Source organism: Phalacrocorax carbo, chromosome 1, assembly GCF_963921805.1.
Source record: "Phalacrocorax carbo chromosome 1, bPhaCar2.1, whole genome shotgun sequence".
Taxonomy (NCBI): Eukaryota; Metazoa; Chordata; class Aves; order Suliformes; family Phalacrocoracidae; genus Phalacrocorax; species Phalacrocorax carbo.
In genome coordinates, this window is record NC_087513.1 from 184,371,145 (window position 1) to 184,396,877 (window position 25,733).

Here is a 25,733-nt window from a genome sequence, read left to right on the forward strand (position 1 = left end):
GGTTTGGAAAGCATCCTTATGGGTTTTTCCTTCCATAGAGTTTCCTCCACATGGCAACTAGGCTATTTCAGTAGTTTCAATAGTCATGTCTATTTTTGATTCATAGGAAAATTAAGTTTAGCATAAAAAAGAAAATAGTCTCCAAATCTAAAATGATAAATATTACTGTCCTTGTGGGACAAGTTTGACAACTGCTACCTACATCAATTCCCTTAACTTAAAAATTAGTACTACATATGTTTTTTTTTAATAAGTGAGATGACCATTAGTGAAACAAAATATAAATTGATGTGGTGTGGAAAATCAGAAGTTTTTTTTTTCAGATAAGTTTATGAACAGCACTTGATTTGGGGAATTTTATGAACATATCTTGAACACTGTAACACTGATACCTTTGTGCCAAAGTACTGTAAAGGATGGTCACGTATTTATAGTACTGACAGTTTTCAACTGAAGAAACAACCAGGTTTTTGTAATCTCTAACATAACCAGAGTTCAATATCGACTCTCTGAAAATTAACCCACCTGTTTAATCTCTGCTGTGCTACATTTACAATAAAATAATTAATTCATGCCCATCTTACCGCCCCTTTCTCCCTCTGGAGAAATGCAAAATTAATTCCATGCTACCACTTTTAAGTAATATAAAGTGCAGATTTTGAGGTTTCTGTGGCTGTAGAAAGGTGGATACAGTCTTTGTGTAAAGTATGTACAGAATATTATCTATATTTTCATTTTCCACTCCGTGAGGGTAATTATTTCAAGCTGCTTAATTACACTCCCTTTTAATGTCTTTGTAGAGGAAGATCTTCCTATTAAAATGAAAGGATTTCTATTGCAGAAAAATAGATAGTGAAACTTTTCTAAGGTTTTTTTTTTTTATTTAATCACAATCTATTTACATAAGGTTCATTCTACAAATAACTAGTGTTTGAATCTGCCACTTGCTCAATATCACTAACACAAGGATTTTGAGGAGTTTTTCAAAGCTGGGTTTTGATAAGGGAGGGAATAAGATAAGGGAAGCAAACTTCCACCAAACTGAGCTGAAAATTCATCAGCACAGTTGAGGATCAGACCTGGGCATCCCATTCTGCTCCTTTGACCATTTGACCAGTCAAATTTTAAAAAGGATGCTGCTAAAGCTGTTATTAATGCTGGAAGAGGTTCGCTGCAAAAACTTCTCATCTGTTGTCACTCACACAGAGATGGGTCCCAGAAACCAATATTAGAAGCAATTCAGCGGATGTGATTCCTTTAGTGGTAGCTACAAGGAGCTTTATGCTCATGGTTTTTACGTTTTCCTTTGGGATATGACTGTCATGTTTCTGAGAATTATTCTTCCAGCTCTCTAATCAAGATGATCCGTGTTAGGAGATGTTACCTTTTTGGAATGGAAAACAAATGCTTATCTTTTCTATTGCTCTCTAAAGGGAAGTTGTCCTACATGCCTGTAGCCGTTACATCTACTTTCCCTCAAGAAACCGGGGATGTGTGTGTCTGTAGATTAAAACAGACATCACAGGGCCTCGGATCAAGTGACATTGCTGGACAGAAGCTCTAATCCGTCACATTCTACCAAGCATTTGATTGCTGTATTAGAGAGGAGGGGGAGATTGTTCTTTTTTTTCTAGAAATTGTGAAAGGTTTTTGTACTTAGAAGTCAAGCAAAAGATGATTTTTGGCAGATATTGCAGTGCCCTGGGTTGTCATTGCAGGTAAGTAGTTTTCCATCTGCAAGACAGAGAGGGGTTCATTGTATGCTCTAAGCAATTTTGTAGTTAGGCAACACTTGCTAGTGCCATAGAATCTTTTCAGGTTAATGTTGACTGCAGTGAGCACATTTCTAGGCATTTGTTGCATGGCTAGGTCATAATAATTTTTTTTCTTTTTTGTAAATAAACTTTCTTCTTTTTCATCTTTTTTTTTTTTTATATTTCTGTAGGACCTGGGGATAACGAAAGTGGGTCATATGAAGCGAATTCTCCAGGGAATTAAAGAGCTCGGCAAGAACACCCCTTTGCCTGAAGTGTAATTATGCTGGTGCTCTCCCTAGAGACAGAAGGGAAAGCTGCTGGAGGAGCAAAGCTGTTGCAGGCACTTAGCTGTCTTTGTAGTTTACTCTATGGAAGAATAAGCACCGGGGTGTTTGTACAGGCTAGTATCTCTGAATTCTTGTATGGTGAAGAGCTTGCTGCAAGAGTACAAAAGGATTTGTGCCAAAAAAACCCAGGAAAAGATGGTATGTTCTGCAAAGACGTTTTCTTGGTGTGCAAACTTGGCCAGTTCGGATAAGCACATTTTGGTAAATCGATTGGTTTATGGTGAACTGCGCTGACTGGAAAATATAATCAAGAAATGATTGCTTTGCTTACATGCAGCTCAGTACGCCTCTCTTTACACTGCAGCAAGATACCACTGTACAGCATGAGGTTGTCCGGTTATCCTTCTGAGGCACAGCTTCATAAAACCTCCTGTGCAGGAGACCGAGAGGTTTTGGAGGTTCAGCGCGGAAGCCTAGCAGCGCCGCAGGTACCCAGCACTCGCTGGCCGCGCAGAGCGGGGAGAGATACCTTGTGATACCATGAATGCAAACTGTAATGCATGGTGTGCCTGCCTGAATCGTCTGTTGTTCTGTTGCATGACACATCTGATACTTTAAACACTTGAACAACTTTTATATCGGTTTGAATGAGGTTTAATTTATTACTACTTGAGTGTCTCTGGTTTTTTTCAGTTTCAGGCACTTTTCTATTCTTCAGTGTTGTGTTATGCCTAAACTGTGTTCTACGGCAAAGGATGTGTGGGTGTGGAAACTTAGCATTTGTGCCATATTCAGCAGATTATATGCATTCTATATGATTGAAACACTGTACAGTTAGATTTTTTTTTTTAAATATACCATGTACAGAAGGTATATCAGGTAACTAACTTATGAGTATTTTTGAAAGACCGGTACCTCACAAAAATATCAATTGGCTTCCTGCATGGAAAATGATAAAGAATTTTCTCATGGTGCATTTTAATGTAGTTATTCAGTTTTCTTAAACATCTGTAGCATATATGAACTTTCAGGCACTAATGGTTTTATTTATTCTATTGTTCAAAAAGCAAGTTGAGAGAGTAATGAAAAAATTTTACAGGAAAATTAATCTTATTTATCATACATAAGGAGAGTTTTAAAATGTAGCAGCTGATTTGATTTTTGTGGGGTAAGCTTTTACTCATTACTAATTTACTATTAATTTAAAAATGTCTCTGTATGGATTTCTTTACAAAGGCATCAATTTGTTTCTTGTCAGCACTCCTACATTGGTAGATCATAAGATTTTAAAAAACAAACTCTAAGGCTTTACGCTATGCATGCAAAGATGCATCACATGCAAGATAGCAATCCATGAGACTAAACAGGATAAAAAATTTAAACCATCTTCGTTTAGAAATGGCATTAGACCAGAATTTATAAGGTTATTCACAGTTTACTTAAACAAAGCATAGCTTCATAATTGAATTTCCTGATTAATTTTTCACAAAAATATTAATCTAGTAGGAAAATAATTTGCATATATCAATTAAAAAACCTACTTAAATGTTTGACATGAGATGATATTGCACCACCTGCCAGAAAACTTGCAGAGAATCGCTGTCTCCTTGCCGTTCCTAACAACGTGTCATTGCAGCACGAGGAACACTTGACTTTTACTTAATCGAGTAGCTTTGACATTTCTTACAGGTTAAAGAGTATCTTAATATCTATTTATGTTTTCCTGGTAGGCAGCAGAGTGGGGCTTCATTTGTTTTTTCCAAAGCTGATTTTCCCTGTGAAAGGGGCCCACGTCAAGTACTACACCTGGTTTTGCCCTCTCGTTCTCCTGAGTATGATGGGAGTTGTTCCTTGGAAGCCAGATGGGCATCATCCCTTGGAAAGTAAAATCTATTCCCCTCATTGTTTTCTTGGGAAAAAAAAAAAATCAAATGGAGCAAAACAGGCTTCGTTTATATCCAATTATAGTACTATGCTCTTGCTGCTGTAGGTTCAACAGGTACCACTCTGGGATCTCTGTGGACATAACTGATTATTCTGGTAAATAAATAAAAGCAAAGGGCTGTGTTGCACTATGTTTTCTGTAAAAACCAAACCAAAATCCCTTCACCAAGGGACATGATTTTCATGCTGCTATATGAAAATCATATAAAAAACAATGGGACGTTATGCAAACAATGGAAGGATTAGATTTCTTTTTTTTATATCTACTTGACATTGACCCCTTTAATAATGTTCAGTTGGCATCCGTCCGCAAGTTGCACTTACTTTTCTCTTTGTTTCTCTGTAAGCGACACTATATTTTAATGTGTGGCATCATTCTAACGTATCAATGTTCCATAGTTAATCTTCCCGGTCGATTCAAGGACATAATACACGGAAGAACCTTCTTTGTTTTCCTGATTGTAGGATGCACTCTCTTCACAACTTTCAGCCTTGCTATATGCAATGCGTTAGGACGGGCTATGGAACAGGATCTCTTCAGGTTGCTGTAGAGGTCTACGCTGAGTATATTAAAAAATGGGAGCTGCTTTTAGGCAGGGAGAATGGGCAAGTGGTTTCTTTGTAACCACTTTAGCTTTTTTTGGTAGTTCGTTACACAACGTTCTTATGGCACTCCTCAGATTACCTCAGTATGGGACAACTGATCACTTGTCTTTGTATAGTTCGGTTGTTTTAAATGACCACCAAAGAATTTAACTTTGATTGTCCTAAGCAGAAGGGTTTTTTTAAAGTGCAAGTAGGAAAAAAAAAATTGTAAGCATCATTTATGCTGTATTTGTTAGATGCCCAGGATAGTAAATTTTATGCAACTCTATGCCTTAGACTAGTGTTGGTTATCGAATCCAAATGCATCTGACAAGGAGGCTCAAAATATTTTTATGGGGTTTCTCTGCCAAGGTCCTGGGTCGTAACTATGATGCGGCTTTTCTGCAGAAAGACTTTTGAACACAGTGTTACTATCTCACAATTCTTGTAATTTTTTCCTTACTGCTGTAAAAATCCCAGTTCCTAGAACTAAAGACGCACATAGCTACATTTTTAATGAACTGAACTCTTCATAACCTAATCCTGATGTTTAAAGTGCTTCAAAGCATACGGCCCAGTCTTTCAACAAAAATAAGGTAAGTTAGTTTCTTAGAAAACAAGGTATCCCAATAGATTTTGTGGAGCCCAATTCAATGTGCTAGATTTGTCAAGACAAAAAAATCACAATACAGAATTTACTGGATGAATTTTTTCCCCCTAGTAAAAGACACTTAATTTCCATGGTCAGGCATCATACCTTAAAATCTGAAAGGAATACAGAGCAACTGGCATTTCCGTGGGCATGAAATGCCCTACACCTCAGAAAGTGGAAGAGGAGAAATGCACGTTCTAAAATGGCAGCAGATTGCTAAGTGCATGTTTCTGTTTTGTCATTTGCAAGTAGGGTTTTTCCGGTTCACTGTATTCAACTGCTGTAGCAACCTCTGATTCGGGTCATGCAAGTATTGCCTTTATAATGCCTAATGCCTTCTGAGAAATTGAGTGCGATCGGGCAAACTCATGGCTGTAGGTGTTGGGGTTTTTTTACAATACTTTAAAGAAAAAACTTGTTCAAAAATGAAATTTTTTCTATGATAGCAATTGCAAATTTTCTTTATCATACATTTTGATGTATTTCCCCTTAACCACTATTTTTTTACTCCTGAATATCTCTTTCTTTCAAAGAAAATATTTTAAACTTTGAAGAACAGTAAAATGTAAAGCATGTGATCAAAAGCCCTCCCGGACTATTTAAATCCAGTATTTCTTACTTTGGGACTGGAGTAAACATGCTTGGTCCTGTAAATACTAAATAGAAATCATCTTTCTCTCTCCATCTCTGCCCAAAGAAATTTATACTGCGGTGTTGTATAATTGTAATTCAAACGAGGAATTGATTTTTTTTAACAATGGCCCATTTCATACTTTCCTAGGCTTTTCGTAGAGAAACAGATAACCTGCCAATTTTGACTTTTTAATTGAACCTCAGCAATGCTGATTCATTCAATGAAAATTTCATAAATTACTTGATAATTACGTGAGCAGATACTATTTCAAGGATAAAATTGTAAAATTATCTGTTTTTCAATGCATCTAGGCTTCCTTTTGGGAAGACTGGCAGGAGACCTTTTTCACATGTAATGGAAAATTAATATATAAAGCAAATATGAGAAGATGTTCCATAGTCCTACTTTAAAAGTAGATGTAAAACTACATATTATACATAGATAATTCCACAGTGGACATGAAAGACAAATATCCCCACAGTGATTCCATTTTGCTTCATGCTTCCCATTAATGACTGCATTACTCACGTTTACTACTGTTTCTCCATTGCTCTCTCTGTGCCTCTAAGTATTAAGTTCTTGCATATAAGTTTGACAGGTCTGGTCACTAAAAATTAGCAGTGCAAAAAGCCTTTGAGAAAGTGATGTATATTGTTGAGGATAACCGAGCTGGAGCGATATATTTAGCTTACAGCCAGGAAATCATCTTGTTGCTCGTGTGAGTAAATGAGAGCCACAGAAAATTATAGGAGTAGTTATAGATTTATTTTTTCACCCCAGTAACAAAGTACCTCTCAACTGCAGCGTCCCGAGTGTTACATTTATACCAGGGGCTTTCCCATTTTTTTGATTCTGTTTTCATAGATTGTATGTTTTATGGTATGATTTTCGTATCATCCAGGTTTGATGCTGCTTACTCTAACTGGTAAGATTTAATGTTAGCAGGAATTGTACATGACTGTATTGCTGTCTTAAGTAAAAGGAGGAGTTTTTGATGACTTGAGGAAGCTGAGGAGTTTGGACAGGACTTAAAATATCTCTGCTGCCTCTTCGGAGATGAATGGTAGCGTCAGCAGGATTGATAAAGCATCATTTGGTCATTATCAATAGAAGATCTTTACTCGTTGCATAAATTCCTGTATTTATATATAGAATATAGTGTGGAGATTGATCTTTTTTACAAAAAGAAAAAAATTTTCTAGTCTTTTCTACTACTGTTGCATTAGGTTTAATAGCTCTGTTAATGGTTAGCTTATGTACTTGAAATGCTCGTTTCTGCCACACAGAAGCCCAGTCTGTTTCTCAGAAATTATATTCCATTTGGAAGCCATCTGGAGACTTCCAGGGGACTATTGCTGTAGCCAGGTGGAGCTAAGACCAAAATTCATAGCAACTTCTGTAGGCTTAATAGCGATTGCCCTCAATATTTTAACGGAAAAAAAATTTTCTTTGAAAGTTTTTTTTTTTTTTCAGCCTTTAGATTTAAACTTAAAATATCAAGCCCTCATCAACTGTAAAAAATAAAATATTAGCACTGTTAAGACTTTGGCAAACTAACAAAACGCTGGCAGTTACAGACCTGAAAGTATTCCTGAACAAACTGTAATGTGTTTAGCCGCAGTGGTTAAAGACGTACCACCTTCAGAGCAGTCAACACAGAATTCATATATTTACTTGGCAGAATTATAAACATCTATTTTAAATCATTGAAGACCTTGTCTCCCAGTTGACACAAGCACTTTTTATATAAGCTCTTCGATGGGATTTTGAGTCTGTATAACCTGTTGCTTATATTAGGAAGGGCAGAAGCAGCTGGTGCGTAATTTATGTTTCACACAGGTCATGTCTCTACTAATGTTCTCACGCTGCTTCCCAGCTCCTGTGTCTGGATGGCTTCCCAGCGGCTTGGCAAGATGAGACCCTCGCATGTCTCCCCATGTTTCTGTTCAGAAGAGCTGGACAGGCAGGCTAGAAAAAAGCTGTAGGATGCTCCGGGAGATCTAGATTGACCAGGGCTTCAGGCTCCAAAGTCTATCGCAGCCATGGTGGACTAAAATCCTTTACATTATACTCCTGCAGTCCCCGCTGAAAGCTGCATTTAGCTTGCCATGCCACTAACAATTAACACTAGCTACTCGAATGCCCTCGGAAAGAGAACTGTTTTGGCTAACTCCACCAGTTGTGTAAGACTTTTGAAAATACTAGAAATTATGGTGGCTATGAGTAAGACAAGTATGCAAGTGAGTAATCTGTATTTTATTCTATGGGACGTTCTTGGGAAAACCGTAATTGTAGTACGATTGAAAGATTAATATTAGGGTTGAAAAGACACTGAAGGTAAAAGCAATATGGTACAAAGTTTGAAGTAATTTGAAATTTTTTTTTTTCCAAATTAATTGGAAACAATTATTTTAGGAAGCTGTGTTTGATCCAGGTATAGCTATGTTATACTAGAGCATGTGAACTGGAAGAGGAAACCAGGAAGTAACGAACTAAAAGCAAAATTGGGTAGTTTGTTTTCACGATGGAAACTGTGTGAAAAGCCAAAAATAAAATCCCCACGGTGCCCCAAATCCCTACTATGAATATTTAAGTGAATTAACATTTTTAAGTCCTACTTTTATTAAACTAAAGTATTAATTGGATAGAAAACGCTTTAGTTTAATTAACAACCTGACAATGTCATAAACAGAGAAAGAGTTACATATAGGACTATGTTTTTCTCCCCGTGTCAGTTGAAGTAAGCTCTGTCTGGGACTAATTCTCTCTGCAGTTACAGTCAATTATTATGTGAATGGGGAGGTTGAGGAAAGCTGTTCGAAGCTGCTTGGCCTTGTTTTTCAGGGAGGGAGAGCACCTGTGCTGACAAGTAGGGCCTGGGGGCTCTTAAGGAGAATTTTAGGAATATCAGGTTTTCTACTTGGACAGTTTGTGCGGGTTTACGACGAGCACACAGGCATGAAGCACACACCATGAAGGTTTCTAGTGGCACTGTCCTCTCACAAGATGTCGCCTCTATATATTGAAATAGGCATTTGGACTGTACTGCTTAGCCAGATTTCAGGGGATTTTCTACAGGCGTCTGTCACTCGTGGTGTCTGTACTTTCTGTCCTGGGTTTCGGTCTCCTTCGAACATGCACTTTGAAAAATGCAGTCATCCATATATGACAAAAATTACTCGTTTTCCCCTCAAGGAGCAGATCTTGTGAACCTGTCCCAAAACAATGTCCTTCATTAGCCACTCGCTTACGTCATGTCCTTTGAATCCTAAAAGAGCTGAAACATGGGATCTCCCTAGAGCTGCCAGTTACCTCGTAATTTAGTTTGCTGAAGCTTCTATGTTGAGGGGATCATCAAAGGGCAAAATAATATTCCCAGCAGAAGAGATGTGCAATAGCTGGGATTTGTACATAAAGAGTCCAAGCCGCTGGGGAGCTTCGCTGAGTTGAAGAGGGCCTGATCTGGTCCTTCTTCACTGCTGTCATCACACACGGATCATTTAAGGCCATCTAATACTAGCAGCTTCCTGTCTCAATTCACAGTGACGGCAAACATAGCCATTAGCACTAATGAAACTTCTCGCTCTCGCAGTTCTAAGTCCAGAGCAGGTATCTTTAAATGCCAAGCACAACGGAATTGTATGAGTTTATTTGTAGTGTGTGTTCTGGCACTTAAAAAAGCAAATTTCATCTAAAGGTATTTTAAAGGTCCTGAGAAGATCCCAGCCTCACTACGGGTGGTTTCTCTCGTTAGCCAGGCTTGTCACTAAAACTAGTATGCCTGTCAAGTACAGCTGTTAGTTAATTCTATAGTAACACCCACTTACTTGCATGAGTGGATGCATAAAGTGCACGTGGAAGTGCTGCAGAAACGTGACGCTGTCTAGTTTTCTGCATAACTCATCTATTCGGGTCTGAATAGCTACATTTTTTAGCAAAAAGCTGAAACACACAATTTCCACTCAGTTCAAAAACGTATCCAATAGAAAATGAAAACATCTAACGTGATTTGTACTGGTTCAGATAAAAATTGCTGCACGCTCAATAGTTTCTGCCCTTCCTTTCCCCTTGGTCCTGTTCTCACTCCACAGGAAAATTCATCGTCTTTGCAAACATATAGATCTGTTGGGACTTAGGCATGTGCTTAGCTTTAAACAGCACTTTAGTCCCCTTGGAGGTTGCTCATGTATTTCAGTTTTAGCATTTTTGTGTATTACCCTCCTACAGAGGATTTGGGTAGGTAGAAACTGCTCCTCACGTAGAAGTTATCATCAGACTGATCACGGTAGACTTTTAAACGCCATACCTATGAATGTTGTTCTCTTGCCAGTATTTGCGTGTGCATGTGTGTATATATGTAGTATCTAGTTTGTAGTGTGTATGTGCGTGCACACCTGTACATATATATGTATATACATACCCTGGTTTTGCCCAATATAATGACGCCAACTTGTGTGTAGAGCCAAAAAAACCTTAAAACTATACAATGCTTGAAATGCTGCATTGTTTTTATTGTAATATTTTTTATATCAGATGAATTGCAGGATGTTTACAGATGCTTATTAATATTTAACTTATACAATGGAGTGGCAGGATGTTTATGATTGTTGTCAGCTAAAGAATTGTATACGATTCTGGGTGAAATTTTGGCTTTGTTGAAATCCTTGGCAAAACTCCCATCGATCTCACTGGGGCCAAGATTAAACCCCTCCGAATCTATTGTTTACTGGCTATTTTCCTACTGTGATAATTTTTTTTTAAACGAGTGAAATGTATTTATTTTTTCCCAATGTGAAATCTGCAGTTGCTATTTGGATTTTTCTACAGGACCTGCAAACTACAACACAGATGGGAATATATGCCTCAGAGAATGTACAGGATTTTTCATTGATCTGGTCCTTGAATATGTCTAAGAAAATACCTTCTAAAGTAACTTTTGTAAGATGTAATACAGAATCTACTAAAGAACAGATCACCTTTCATACCTCTCTCCACAAAGAAGGCATGCAGCGTGGCAGGTTGAAATGGAAAATTATTTATTGATGAATAATAACTAGTCCCATTTATTTTGTATGCCTGCTGATTTCGTACAGCTCACCTGGCTCTGCAGGTCTGGAATGAGACACTTGAAGTACCTTATCCAAAAGTACCTTATCAGAAACAGAGATGTTATATACTATATATGGCTTCAAGGTTCTCATCAAGACACGGAGGTATCTTCAGAGCCAGTCTATAAGAATGATTCTTTTAATACTTCATGGATGAATAAGATTATGATAATATTAAGCGGTAAGTCAAATCAGACAGCTGCTTGACATTAGAGAAATGACTTGTTTAGAGACAGAAGGATCAGTTCTTTACTAGCACCAGGAAGGAAAAATACCATAATGCAGCGCTTCCTAAATCCCTTTCCAGGGTATCTTTTAAGTATGCTCTAAGTATATTCTTCCTGTAAAAAGACATATGGCTGTGAAACAGCTAAATACATGCATTTTTATTTCTTCATCTAAGGCTAAAAATATAATTTTCAAACAAGAGCTATCATGCACTTTGAAATATATGCGTGCAGGACAGGTAAGTTTGTATTCATCGTAGTCGTCCCAGGGATACAGCAGGATCTGTGAAGTGAGGTAGTTACGCCGGTGTTATCAAAAGCTGAAGAAATCATAAGCCAGCCGTGTTGCCCCATGAGGCTCTTTCTGAAGACATCTCTGTAAATGCCCACCGCTCCCAGGAATCTTTCCCATAATTTTGTTTAAGACAGGATGATATTCAGATTCCTGCTCTTCCCCTCGCTAATAAGGAAGGAAGTGTGCACCTTGGTTGAACTTCCCAGGAGTTTGTTGGCTATAGAAACAGACCTCAAGAGAATAAACAGCCGAGGCACTCAGTAGGCTCGTGAAGGACAGGCAGGGCTCTGCCTGAGCTCACTAGTCTGCGAATGTGGATCCGATGACACATCTAGGGGGAGGAAGGCTCCTGGTGCGGTCAGTGGCAAACCTCCGTGGTTATTGGTGGGAGCAGATGGGCACCCCAGTGAGCAGACAACCTTCCTTTTGCATGTTCGTTATCCTTCTGTAAGTATAATCAGGACTGGAGTTCAGGTCTGGAAGGCCAGGACGAGTAGAGGATATGGGAGGAAATGAGGAGGAAGTGGCGGGAGGGCTGGATTCTGCCTTTAGTTTCCTGCTGCGGAGCTGGTGCAAGACTGGGGGCAACTCAGTGAACCTTTGCGTGCCTCACTTTCTCCGCCCGTGGGAGTAAGGATGCTTACCACCTTTGTACAGCCCCCCACCCCGAGACCTATAGGACAGCAGTGGTATATAAGCGGCTAAGTTTTACTGACACTATTGTACGTAGTATAAATAAATGACTTTTGTCCGTAACACTGCGAAAATTGCTTTTCCTAGTTTCGGTTCTGACTATTTGATGACCCGTTTCATTCTGGGTAGTCAGTTCTGAAGCGTAGCGATTGCTCTAGTACTTACAATTACACACATAGCGGGCTCTGTTTGCTGCAGAAAAGAGTAAAACTTTAAACCGCCTGACAAAACTTGCCAATGAAGTATATCTAACAGAGCAGGGGTGTAACTTTTGGCTTTATTTACTTGTAATAATGGTAAGGAACAGTGAATTTTGTTTGTTTACATACTGTTTACAATGGCACAGTTTTATTTTTAATATATAAAAAACAATTGAGGTATTTATTGCATATACTATTTTAAAGATGTTTTATGTGTTTTCACCTTTGGAATATATTGTTACATTTCCTTGTACAGATAATTTGGGTGGCTTTGTTAATATAGTTAGTAATTTTTATGACTACTAAGTGACCAGTTTTCCGTGCCTTTTTATTGTTGGATGCATGATTACATATTTATTATTGTATGGAAGTCACTGAGATGTGTATTTTTGTATTCTGCTGGAAGCAATGGTTGATTTTATTGTACATGATAAGAGATGCCTTCCATAATGGGCACTCGTATGAGATCTTCCTTCTCAAATAAACAGAATGCATTCAATGTATGTAAGTCCTTGAATTTTTTCCGTGTCTGAAAATCAATGGAAATCCTTTAACATCATGACACTGAATTTTAGACGTTACCCACTCAAAATGCGGGCTGCTACCAACATCGTCAAGTCCAAACCAAAATTCCCCATTGAAATCAGTACAACGGCAAGCCCTTGGCACAGCATAAGCCTTTGTAATTTAAAATAAAACTCTGTACGTTAAAACTAAATAAAATTTGGATGAATGACTATCGGGCATTATTTCTATTCAGCCTGCCCCACGCTGCAGGAAAATTGTATTAAATTAGAGGCTTTGAATACAGCTTTTAAAAATACTTTATATGGCTACATGCAAGCCCACATGCAACTTGTAAGCAGGTCACTGTGCATGTAGGTGTTTACATTTGCAGGGATCTTCCGCTAGATCTTGCTGGCGTACGGCGTATTCAATGCTAAAAATAGATTTACATTTGCATCCATAGTAACAACAGTCGTTAGAATATACAGTAGTGCCCGTTTTTCCAAGCTAAGTGACAGTAAAACAAACATATTTTTCCTCAGCAGTATATACCGAACCTCTCTAACACCAACCCAGATGAACAGTCCTTTGAGCTGACTCCGTGCCAGGACCTGAAGGAGCCCATCGACCCCCGAGTTTTAGGTCAGTGAGCTGCTAGGCCAGTACGTAACGCAGGCGGCCATGTGAAAGTAACTACAATCGGTGGCATATACAGGAGGAAAAATACGCCGTATAGGAACATAAGTCAGCTGATGAAGGTCATCGTCTTGTGGTTGATGATGGCCGTCATCTCGCGGTTGGGATCCTATTGGCCCGAAGCGATCGTATGCGGGAGAGGCACTTTTACGGGTAACCCAGAATGCTCAAAAGGTTACTGCTGGTGGTTTTACCACACAACGAATTCCAGGTACTCACAAATCTCTTAGGATTGAAGCCTGTACTTTAATTTCGTTTCACGTGCATTCAGTTTCTTTACCGAAATGGTTGGTTGTAATAACCAAAGTGGTGGCATAAACGAGAGCCTGTGTTAGGAGAAATAGCTAATGAGGTAAAGTAGGGGCACCACTGGGGGTGGCACTGCAGCATGTGGGGAGACTTGGAGAACCCTAGAAGCAAATCTAATAGAGTTCTTGCCTGGACAGTTTATCAGAAAGGGCTGTATAGATGTCTCGTCTAAACCAAAAAAATCAAGTAGCAAATTATTTAAACGCTTTAGTTGGGATGGAATGACCAACTACAAGGGCAAAAATGAAACCGATGGCAATGTAAGCAGCTCCCTAATTTCATGGTAACATTAAAATATTAGAATATTCAAATACTACAATACTAAAATATTAGAATATTAGAACAGAGGGCATGGAAAAAAAGTGGGAAATAAAATTATTTTAAAATTATGCCATTCAGGGCACTGAAAGGCGGTGTTCAGATTAAAATGTGCCCGTCCTGGAAGCAGTTGTGGGAGTACGGTGTCAGCCCAAACTGCTTGTGTATTTAACTGGATGTTCCTACCATTTTCTCTGGGGTTATTCCAGGCTATTTTCTAATTACAGAACTGCAGTTCTGATCACGTTTATAAGCATGCTTCTAGGAAATAAAATAGCCTATGTCAGCAGAACCATGGCCTTGATTGTCCCCAGCCATTTAGTGGCAGGAAGACATCACGGATCGAATCCATACTCTAGGCATGACGAAACATAAGGCAGGTGCAAAAGCTCGTGTCCCGGCCGAATGCCCCAGAGATGAGTGAGAGCAGCAGCTGGCCCGAGTCCCCCTCTTTTAGCTGAGAACCGAGGGGATCTACACGGAAGTGCATCTTTCTTTTTATAGAGGGAGAGATGGATAGATGTCACGGTGATGAAATGGGACATCCTGGGACGTGGCAGATGCCTCGCTGAGGCAGCCAGGTTTCTGCCCGGGCTTCAGGTTCCATTTCCTTTCCCTGACAGCAGCGCACAGCTGTGCCTGCGCTTGCCCCTCTGAACTCATTCCTCCGCTCTGCCCTTTGGCTGTTATTTGCCTCTCTGGTATCTCAAAGCCCTCAGCCCTTCTCAGGTGCCTGCTGTCATTTCCCAATTACACATTGCCAAGTGCAATTTCCTTTCTTCAATTCCATTCCAAAAAAAAATCTGCCTGCTGCCTAGCGATGTCGGTGTAACAGCAGATATACGTTCTCCTGGCAGTCACGGTATCCTCCGAGTACATTAGTTCATTAATTAAAAATCACACATCTAATACCTCTGAATCCCTCACATGCTGTCCCTGGTAACACTAGTCTGCTAATGGCGTAACTATTCAATGGACAGCGTGTTTTCCCTCGCCGTGAGGGAAGGCCGCTTTGCTGAGACTTCCTGGGCACAGCTTCTCCAACACGCTGCTGAAGCCATCAGTTCTCTGAAGGGCAAGTCAGGAAGTTTTCACACAGGACCCTGCAAGCGCTATAAAAGCGTGGGTTTCTGATTTACCCTTGATGACTTTATTTCCCAGCTAACTTTGCTTAAAAGCATGCATTTGGTCAATCAGAAACATTAGGGGGCTATTTTCAGATGAAGAAAAATAAAGAAAATGCAGGAGTGTTTGAAGATGCCCTGGAACTGCTTCCAAAACACTGTTTGTTTGGAGTGAGGGAAACCACTTATTTAAGCATAGTAGGTTCACGTGTTACTTCAGAACACCTGCACAAAGAGCTTGGTAGGCAATGGTTTCAGGCCATCCTTTCTCCTTTCCCAGCTTCTACAGACACTGGGAGGAGCACGTGGGTTCTGGGCTCAGCTCCTCATCTGAGTCAGGGTGCCAGTTTGGAGGAGGGCGCCTTTACCTGGACTAGTGTAGGAAACCCTTTCCTAAAATTAAAACCCATTCACTTGTAAAAAACACTGTTATGAGGTGGGTTTTCTTCTTTAAGCACCGACTTTCTAAGGAGGTAAGCTTTAATTGATTCTGCTCCGTCATTCAGTCTTTCTCGCTTCCTCTCTTCTGGGCCTCCACCTTCCACACCACCAGGATTTGAGCCCCTCCTCTCAGGTAATCCTCACACCATAAACCCAAGGAAGTGTTGGTACACGCGGGATGCTTGAGATCCCGAGGTGGGAGAGCATCAGACAGCATCGATTGCCTTGTAAAACCCAGTTGAAATCTGAAATTATTTTTCCAGATGCCAGTTAAAGTCACATCTGTCATCTGCTACCTTATTTGTCTCATTAGAAAAAAATAGGAATTAGTTTATATATGAATAGTTATATATGAATAGAAATCAAATACGTTCCTTAAAGAGTTTATAAAGGAATTAGCTAAACCAGCAGAGATGGAGTAGACGTGTGCCAGCCCTGCCCCACCATCGCATCGAGAAATGAACAGCATAAATTTTAGTTTCAATGTAAAACCTTCCCAGAGTTGTAGTAGGAAGGTATATAGTTCTTTACAAATCAAATGTCCTCAGTATTAAAATTTTCAATATAATTTCATCTCCCTGTAGCCACTCATCCATGAAAGCAATTACCCTGTAATTCCCAGAATCTTGAGCCCATTTAAAATATTGATAGAAATTTTAATTAAATCTCAACATGTGGAAAGAGTAGCCTGGGAAAATGAGCCTAAATTTCTGAAAAATACAATAACAATTAATTACATCAGGACAATCAATCACCATTTATTTCTCAGTCAATAAGAACCATAGCTAAGGGCTGACTAAGCTCAGTTAAGGTTCGATAAAGTGCTAGTTTTTAAATAGATATCTCCCCTTTTGATAGTGAAGAATAAAACTGGAGCAAAAAGCCCGTCGATAACACCATACTTTGCAGGGCAGCTGCATCTCTTACCTTCCATTCTCCTTTGGCCCTCAGTGTCTTCGAGGGCCTCCAACACCAGCGCTGGGGGTGCCTCATCCTTCAAGCACATGGGTATCACTTTACAGAGGTATTAAAAGTGTTTTTTACTGGATGTTGTATGAGGATGGTGAAACGCATTTCTGAAAACACAGCTGATATTGTTTCCGTATACAGATTTAATCTTTACTGGCTGCCGTTGCTGTTGCATTGAATATACTGTCTCCAAAGGCTCATACTCATGATCATGTCATAGGATACCAGGTCAGCCAAGCTGTGGTAATTGCATCTGCCACAGCAAGTATGAAGTAATTCAACTACATTGCTATAAAAGAAGTTTAAAGTAAGGTACAGCAAGAGCCTGCACATGGGTAGTTTTCATTTTCTGACTTGCTCCTGTGCCTAAACGGTCTGATAAATCATCCCTAATATTAATGATGTGAGTACAATATTCTGCAATTTCACTGCACCGCAATAAATAACTGATATTCCCCAAATTCACCACAGAATAGCATGAGTTATAAAACAGATACGTAACTTGGGCAAATTGTACTTTTGATCCTCTCTCACAGATTGAAATGGATGGGATTTCCCATTTCCTTTAAAAGCAGGCCACCTAGTGCTTGCAGAGCTTCATCACAGTAAGAAACACTGCAAAGAGCTTGGTTTGCTCCCTCATTTGCACTCCCTTTAAACCATGGAGCTGCTCACCTACTTTTCAAGACATGCTGTGCTATCGTGCAACTTAAAAGAACAGAATTTTTAAGTTGTGATCCCACATGCCTGTTCCCTGTCTTGCTCTCGGCTACTTACTTAGCTCCAGCACTGGTTTTTGTCAGACCTCTCTGTCAACCACTGTAACACCCTAACATGGTGGGGATTTGCTGGCTCAGTGAACTAAATCAAGCACGAGGACCTAGCACCAGGACCGGCCCAAGGAGGAGGCAGTACTGGGAGAAAAGAGGAATGACAAAGGGGAAAGAGACCGTGATCTTCCCTTCTCACCACCCACAAGCTAGCAGAAACTGCATCCTCAGCTTCACCAGAGAAGAACAGAATTAAGGTAGAAACACCGACAACTTTTCCAGACTGACACCAAGGCGCTATTAGAGGAAAGGAAAAGCCCCAGTCCTTTTCAAGCGCTATTAAAAAATCATGAGCTAAGTAGCTTCCATACCAGAATGTGACATCTCCCAAGAACGCCGAAAAGCATAGCTCGGTATGATGTTACTAATTCCGTAGCTGCCTGATTGGACATGTAGCCAGTGTCCTGGGAAGACAATTTATCCCAGAATTTTGCTGGAGACTTCCTTCCTCCTCCCAGTGAGGCAGAAGTAGAAAACCCAACCATGTTCCATCATTAGTGAGCCTATGGCACTTCTCAGAGTGTGTCTCAATCCTGGTGATGGTCAGTCCTGTCCGAATTTTGCATCGGATAAATCTCTCAGTGATCTCAAGTGAGAGGTGAGTTTGGGGCATTTTGTGCCTATGTAAGAACTGTGAACACTGAGCTGTTGAGCCCTGTATATGGTACAGCACAGCTAAATTCATCCCTGCATGGACATCAATGTATTTGACAACGTTCTCCTTTCTTGCATGGGTTTAGCCTTTCAGTTAAAGTTAAAAAAATCTCATTCTAATTTGCTTTTAAAGAAGTGCAGAGCTTGTACTTTCATTAAAAAAAAAAAGGGAAATTTAACACTAGCTAGAGGATCAAATCTGTATCACTAACAAGAGCATTTGTAGAAATCCTGTGTCTCAGACTGAAAAACTTGAGAAAATTATTAGATGTCAGAAGTTAAAAATAAATGTTTTCTATGTTTGGTCTTCCCTGGATGATGGGCATCTTCATGTAACACATCGTTTGTTAACTACTGTCAGAGATGGAATATGGGCTGGAATGTTGGATCTGGGATGGCAATGCTGACATTTCTACAGTGGTAGGAAATTTAATAGAAGAGGAGGTCTAAACAAGCTTCTTTCAGTCATAAATTTCAGAAAATTACAGAAAGACTCTGAATATTAAAGCAAGCTTTGCATTCTTCAAGAGAAATGTGGCAAACCTTCCTATATGCTACTGCACGAGTGCTTTGTGCAGCTTCGTGTCAGGTGTTTCAGAGGAGACCTGTTATGTCACACCGACTGAATATTTTGTCACTGGTAAAAATAGCACATGCGTAGATGGACCAAAAAAAAATCTGTAATCGTGCTCCTCAGTGCTCCGTCCTGTTGGCAGAACATTACTTTTGACTTAGGATCACCTCACATTAGTTCTGCGTCATCCATGGTAGGATGTTGCATGAGAAGAGAGGTGCGTATGATCACACTTCAGGTGAATGTCAGAGAGGTTTGGGGGTTTTTTTATATATAATTAATATAGTCCAAAACTCAGCAGTCCTTTATGTACACACAGTCCATTAGTATTTTTAAATTATGTTTTTCTTTCTAACGAATCAAGATGTAGTTCACAAAGAGCTGTACAACACCACCTCAGGATTGCTCTAGAGATCACTGTGTGGGGAGAACTTACAAAGCACTTTGGAGCACAGAGGGAGGAGGGTGCAGTGCACGGCAGTTTAAATTTCACTTTCTGCCTTCTCCCATACGCTTCTGAAGACTGGCGGGCTGTAACAGTCTGTCTACACGGTACTCTCTTCCTCAGTCCACAATGCGAGCAGCGCTCCTAGCTCTGACAAGCCTCCTTCACCTGCAGCGTGCATCATTATCTTTTCTGAACAGAACTGGAAAACACCCACATTAAAAATTAAAGGCCTCAGTGGAACATTTATTTTAATGAATATAAGGTATCTTCTCTAGCACAGTGTGTATTTTTCTTGCACATACACCTATATACTGCCCTCAAGGTTACCATATAGCCATGCTGAACTGCAATCTATTATTTACATTAATTATTAATATTAATTTCAAATTTTAAGATCATGTCTTAAAACTCATCATCTATAAAACTGAAATTAAGTTCACTTAGAAACTCGGCCTTAACATCATCAATATAGATCAGGTTTCTGCAGACTCTCCAAGTACGTTTACACAGAAAATTATCCTCCCCTGGCACACCTGAGATAGAAGGAGAGAAAATAAATGCCTTGACTTAAAAAACAAAGAAACAAAAAAAAGCCGGCTATAATCTGTACTCTGGATCCTGCCACACTTCGCACTTCTCAGGTGTAGGGTCTTCCCCCATCACATACCAGCGATCAGGAGTGGACTTGTGTGTTCTAACGCTTTGCCTCACTAAAAACCCTCTATTTTTTGTGATAAGGAAAATCAAGCATTCAAAGCTGCAAAGCTCCAAAGGGTTCCCCCTCCCTGGTTGACCGAGGCAGGAGGAGAAGCGTGCCTTCAGGCAAACCTGCCTTGCCAGAGCCTGACAGAACTAGGATGGGAACACAAAACGTTAGACTGTTTCCTAACAAAAGGCGCGTGCAAACTCCTCAGCGATTCTTCTGAAACCCTGATGTTCTTCCCCACGCAACCATTTGCATCAAGCAGCTTTCAACCATAAAAATGCTTTTGATGCCCTGAAAAATCAACATCATTTTGCCGATGAATAAGCTAAATTAGATAAATGTAACTTGGTTTTCTGATACAAAAATGGTAAAATTAGGCTTGTAGGGGAAATGAAACCCATTTCCATTTTTCTCCCTTGGTACAATGTGTTTTAGAGGCTCTATTACTAAAGAATCCATCATCAGTACGTTATCGTAACTTACCCTTCAGTGACTTTATTATACCATTAACTTCAGTTCATAAAGGATCAGATGGTTCTACGCTTAGGACTATCGTAGACTTTTTAGTGTAAAGTAAAGAAATATGAGTATTATAGAGGCTTCAGCTGCTACTTTCTTCCCTGTACCCCGTCTTCACTGCCCCTAAGGAACAGAAAATCATGGTTAAGAAACCTTTTGCCTGCAATCTCTCCATAACCATCTCGCGGGGACTGGCCTCAACATTTCTGTGTATTCAGAGCCAATGAAACAAAAAAAGCTGCTGGTAATTCTGGAAACTTTTTGGCAGATAAAGGAAAAAAAATAATTGACTACTTTTACAACACAGCTTTCAGGATCAAATTCTGAGTTGTCTATAGCACATGTGCTTTATTATGCAGCATGTGTCCTCCGCAATCATCTGAAAGCAAATATTACTTTTCCATTCATTTATAGCTAGAATAGCGTCTTATCAGTTGTAAATGATGACACATTGTTAAAGTTCAAACAATTTAATTTTAATATATTTCTTTTTATGGTTTCAAATATTCTTAAATGCGATTTCTTGCAATTGAGCAAGCAGACAATGGATTATTCCCCTTTTTATGGAAAATGTTTTGGGGTTTTTAATGTATATATATCCACAGCTTCAAAGCATCAGTGACCGCAGAGAAGATACTTTACTTTCAATAAACTTAAAAATTATTTTTCTTAATTAAAAGAAAAATTAATACATCATTGGTACATGGTCTAAAGGACCCAATGATTCATGGCCTTACCAAGATGTATAAGTCGAAGCTACGTTTGACTCTTGAAAACTTCAATTTACTGTCACAACCAAGTGAGCCATAACTTGATAATACAGAATCACAGAATCACAGAATGGCAGGGGTTGGAAGAGACCCCTGGAGATCATCTTGTCCAACCCCTCTGCTTGAGCAGGGACACCTAGAGCAGGGGGCACAGGAACACGTCCAGGCGGGTTTTGAATGTCTCCAGGGAAGGGACTCCACAGCCTCCCTGGGCAGCCTGTGCCACTGCTCTGTCACCCTCACAGGAAAGAAGTTTTTCCTCATATTGAGGTGGAACTTCCTGTGTTCCAACTTGTGCCCATTGCCCCTTGTCCTGTCATTGGGCACTGTTGAAAAGAGCCTAGTCCCACCATCCTGACACCCACCCTTTAGATACTTATAGGTATTGATGAGATCCCCCCTCAGTCTTCTCTTCTCCAGGAACATTTTTGTTGCTCTGCAACAGGCATTTTCTGCATGTCACATTTTTGCAGCAAAGAAATATGAAGACTTGTTCTTAGGAGCTAGGACCTGTTCCATTCATGCACTGTCTTACCAGCCAAAGCAAAACTGTGGAGCTGCTTCTTCCAGAAAGTGCCAGGCATGTTATTTTTCAAGCTGCACCTTGACTTAATGTCAGAATACTATAGACATTACGATAATCATTATCCACACATCTTTAGATGCAGAAGTTTTTAAAATCACTCCCATTTAGACTCAGGTATAGTTTATCGTTACCCTGCCCGTTCGGTTACTGACCCAGCAGACTCCAGACGCGGTACACCACACATCAGGAGTACGGGAGGTAATCGTCACTCCCAGCACTTCAGCTAAACTAGATGTATGCTGGAAATACACTTCAGACATTGTTTGCATTCTGCATTTGTGCTCTGATTGGCATCAGTTACAGTTGAAAAATTTAACTTATTTGATTGTCAATAGGTCGTGTAAATGTAACATTTCTGAAATCAAAACTCTTCCTGGCAAAATTTCATTGGGAAAATGAAACAGCCTTCAGCAAAGGTAGCTCAGAAACAGCTACTCAGAAACCTTACAGCAGTAGGGAAGAATGCACGGTATTTCTTTCAGGCATTTCTATTCTTTGTCTCATTCTGGCCAAGATCTTCCATCTTCAAGAGTGATTTGCAAAGAGGTCCTTGGAAAGGAGCGTTACAGTGGCCATTTTTCACAATGGCAGCCCCCTGGGGTAACAATTCCCTCTCTCTGACATAAGGCGTTTCGGGATTCTTTGAAGTACAGTGAGCTTTTATACAGCCGCATGGATGGAGGAGTGAAGCACTCCTGGTTCATCTCAGGCAATTGACTCCTTGTCACTATTAGCTTCCTTTTATTTTTTTGAGAGAACTGAAAATGAAGTTTGGGAGAAGCTATGAATACTCCTATTATTCCAGAAAAAGGTGTCACCAAGCAGTGTAAGGATTTGGTAGTTTGTCTTCAATATTTTGATGGAAAAGACAATAATACTTTCATTAAATGCACTCATGTTTAAAGACCATATCTTTTATATACTGAATCAGGGAAGAAATGAAATAACCTCTGAGTATGTGACAACACTGAGGAAATTAAGAATCAGGGAGACTTAAGTGACACACAACAGCAGTTGTTTGTGTGTGGAATATAAAACTGAGCAATCCAAATGGACATAATGCTCGAGACTGGCTTAAACCTTAAACATATGCTCAAATTATTGCATCTGAGATGAAGAGCGCACTTTAAGATACGTTGCAGCAGCACACAGCAAACTGCGTATCAAATCCACCAGGAATGGAGAAGAAAGCGCACCACGAACAGCACATTAAACTGTTTTCAGTGCGGGAAAAGACTCACAATGCAAGTGATTTCCAGTTCAAGAATAAACGCTGTAAAAACAGCAATAAACTGGGCCGTGCACAGAAAATATAACGGTCAATGAAAGGCAAAGCAACGGCCATAAAATCCATTTGGAATCCAGATGGTAAGAGGATGGGATTCACCAAGACTGCCGTAGCATCTCTGCAGTAGTTGAGTTTGAGAGAGAAAATAAGAGTTGGGTTTATTTACATGTGGAAGGAACACGATTTGCAGTGTAGCTCAGCAGAGCATCTGTTGTTCCTGATTTCACAGCAGGAGTATTACAGACTACTCAAATAGATGACGTTGCAGAAAATTTAATTACCACTAAACGTTTACAAGGGAATTCATTGTTCCCTGGAGCTACAACAGTTGAAGTAACGATGGTATATGACATCTCTGGGCTTTACAGAGGAAGTACGCGCAGCGACTGGTTGGAAACAAAATCAGAAGTGTACAGAGTGTACAGTATGTGCAGATGTAAGAAATTGTGAGATTTATCCTGCAACAGACATTCTCTAAACATTTGAAAAAAGCAGCTGATACCTTTTACATTGATGCCATAATTGTACACTGCAGGAAGGCAAAGATTTTTGCCATCTTTGTCATTTTTTTACAAACCTGACTGTTACCTTTTCCAAAAAAACCACCGAAAGATAACCGGAACACTGCCGGAATTCTGCAATAATCTTTAAGGTTACATTCAGCAAACTTAGCACCTGAGCACGGCTAGTTCTGACAGTGAAGGGGGATCTCTGTATCGGTGCTGATCTCAACATTACCAATGTAGTATCAGTAAAGATCGGTATGTTTTACCTAGTTCAGAAGATGCATTTGCCTCATTATTGCATTTCTGGCAAGTTCATTCTGGCTTAAAATCATCCACAAACACGGACTGAAGACAATGAGACAGTGTGTTATCTGACAGCGGACTTCTGTAAGAGGTTTTTTCAATCTAATAGTGTATTGCCCACAGTAACTGTACCTTCTGGTAAGCAGGCATACACAAGCAGATACTAGTAGGTAATGCCAGCATGCAATGTTATTTGAATAACAACAATCACAAAACTAGCAATGATGGACACCCTGAAAACTCCCTCACAGGCTTGGGTAGCATCATTGAAGCTTACATAAAAATTCCTTGATTTAATCACCTCATTCTAGCAATAAATGTGTGCGGAAATCACAAGAGAAAAGCTGAAGAAATCCTTGAGGAATCCAAAGTGCAGTACAGTTACATTCTTTTCTGACAGCAGTCAGTTATTGAGCGGGGTTGTTTGAACAGTTTCTAACTGGAACAGATTGGGACTGGAAGTGCTGGATCATCCCAGTTCCATCAAAACTTTCTACAGAAGCTTAAGCCATGATCTGGCTGTGGCTGCTGGCCAGAAACCCAGCCAAGCTGGCTGCTGACTGTAGCTCAGCTGACTGGCTATCTGGCTCCCTGGCAATACGCCGACTGCTCAGTTGGTTTCTTGGCTCCCTGGGCTTGTCAGCTGGCAAAGAAGGATTGTTCCATTTTTGCCAGAAAGGCTGCAGAGCCAACCCGTTTTGTTCCTGCACTCGATGAAACAAAATATTGACAAGCTGGAATTTCCTGTAGAATAAAAATTTTGCTTCCCAGCCAGCTCCAGTTATTATTGTACGCTCTTGTGTAACATAGTGACGGCGTTATCACATCCTCTAAGTAAACACAATGCGCAGAAAGGATGTGAATCCAGAGCGCCTTCCAAGCCTTTGGATAAGAATCTCGTAGCATCTGAAACCATCTTTATGCAGTACAAAGCATCTTTTGATAAGGTTAGTTTGTGACGCTTTCCATTTTGCATTAAAAGGCCTATTAAGTTGGCTCTGAGAACTCATTTGTCAGTGGGACATAACTGGCCAGCAGAGGGATGAATTCAGTGTGCAGTCTGTGGACTCTGCCCTTTATGCATATTGTTTTGGAAGATGACGTGTGTAAGTTACAGATCAATCTCCAGGGAAAGAAAAACCGGTAATAGCCACAACATAGTTACATAGATAATTAGCTTTTCACTGTTGAAAAATGGAGTTGAATTATCCAAGAACGTGCAAATAAAAATGACTTCTCAAACACGTCACTGGAAACAAGATTCATGAAACATTCGGTGAAAAGAAACAAGAAAATGTCATTGCGTTAAACCATAGTGCCATAAAACCAACCCTCATCAGAGACAAACGCCGTGGTCCAACCCAGGCCAAAGATCCATGACAGGATGACTAATGAAACTGCTCACTCAGGCGAAGAGTTCCAGTTTTGCAGTTGATAGGTGTGTCAGGAGTGTTTTCAAGGAGCCGCTGAGCAGAGTCTAAATGGCAAAGCAAGTCAACACGTGGGTATGCACTCGGCAGCAGAACGAGCCCATTTAAGCTGTTTCCATTCTCGGTTGTCTCTGTGCTATCCCCAGCACCACGCTGACACATTTATTATGTTGGTGAACTGGATCAGCAAAAAGGAAGGAAAGCACGTTGTTTTCTAGACTTCTCAGTTCAACCTCATTTACCGTTTGATTTCACAAATGTTCATGCTGGCACAGCCTAGAAGCAGTGCCGGTGCAGAAGCAGGTAGCTGGGCTGGGGAGCAGAAGGGTGTGTTGTAAATAGATAAACCACTAAAAGTCATTCATGAAATTAT

The 25,733-nt window shown here is 40.0% G+C and overlaps 1 protein-coding gene across 4 annotated transcripts in view; it reads left to right on the top strand.

Moving 5' to 3' along the window:
* The window catches only part of DGKH (diacylglycerol kinase eta), a 175,151-nt gene extending 162,266 nt beyond the window's left edge, over nt 1–12,885 (top strand). For all 4 annotated transcript variants that reach the window (XM_064440811.1, XM_064440810.1, XM_064440808.1 and 1 more), the window contains one exon: nt 1,946–12,885. In XM_064440811.1, coding sequence (XP_064296881.1) covers nt 1,946–2,035 — 90 coding nt within the window. In that variant the 3' untranslated portion in view covers nt 2,036–12,885. The remainder of the gene's footprint in view (nt 1–1,945) is intronic.
* The last annotated feature ends 12,848 nt before the right edge of the window (nt 12,886–25,733 follow it).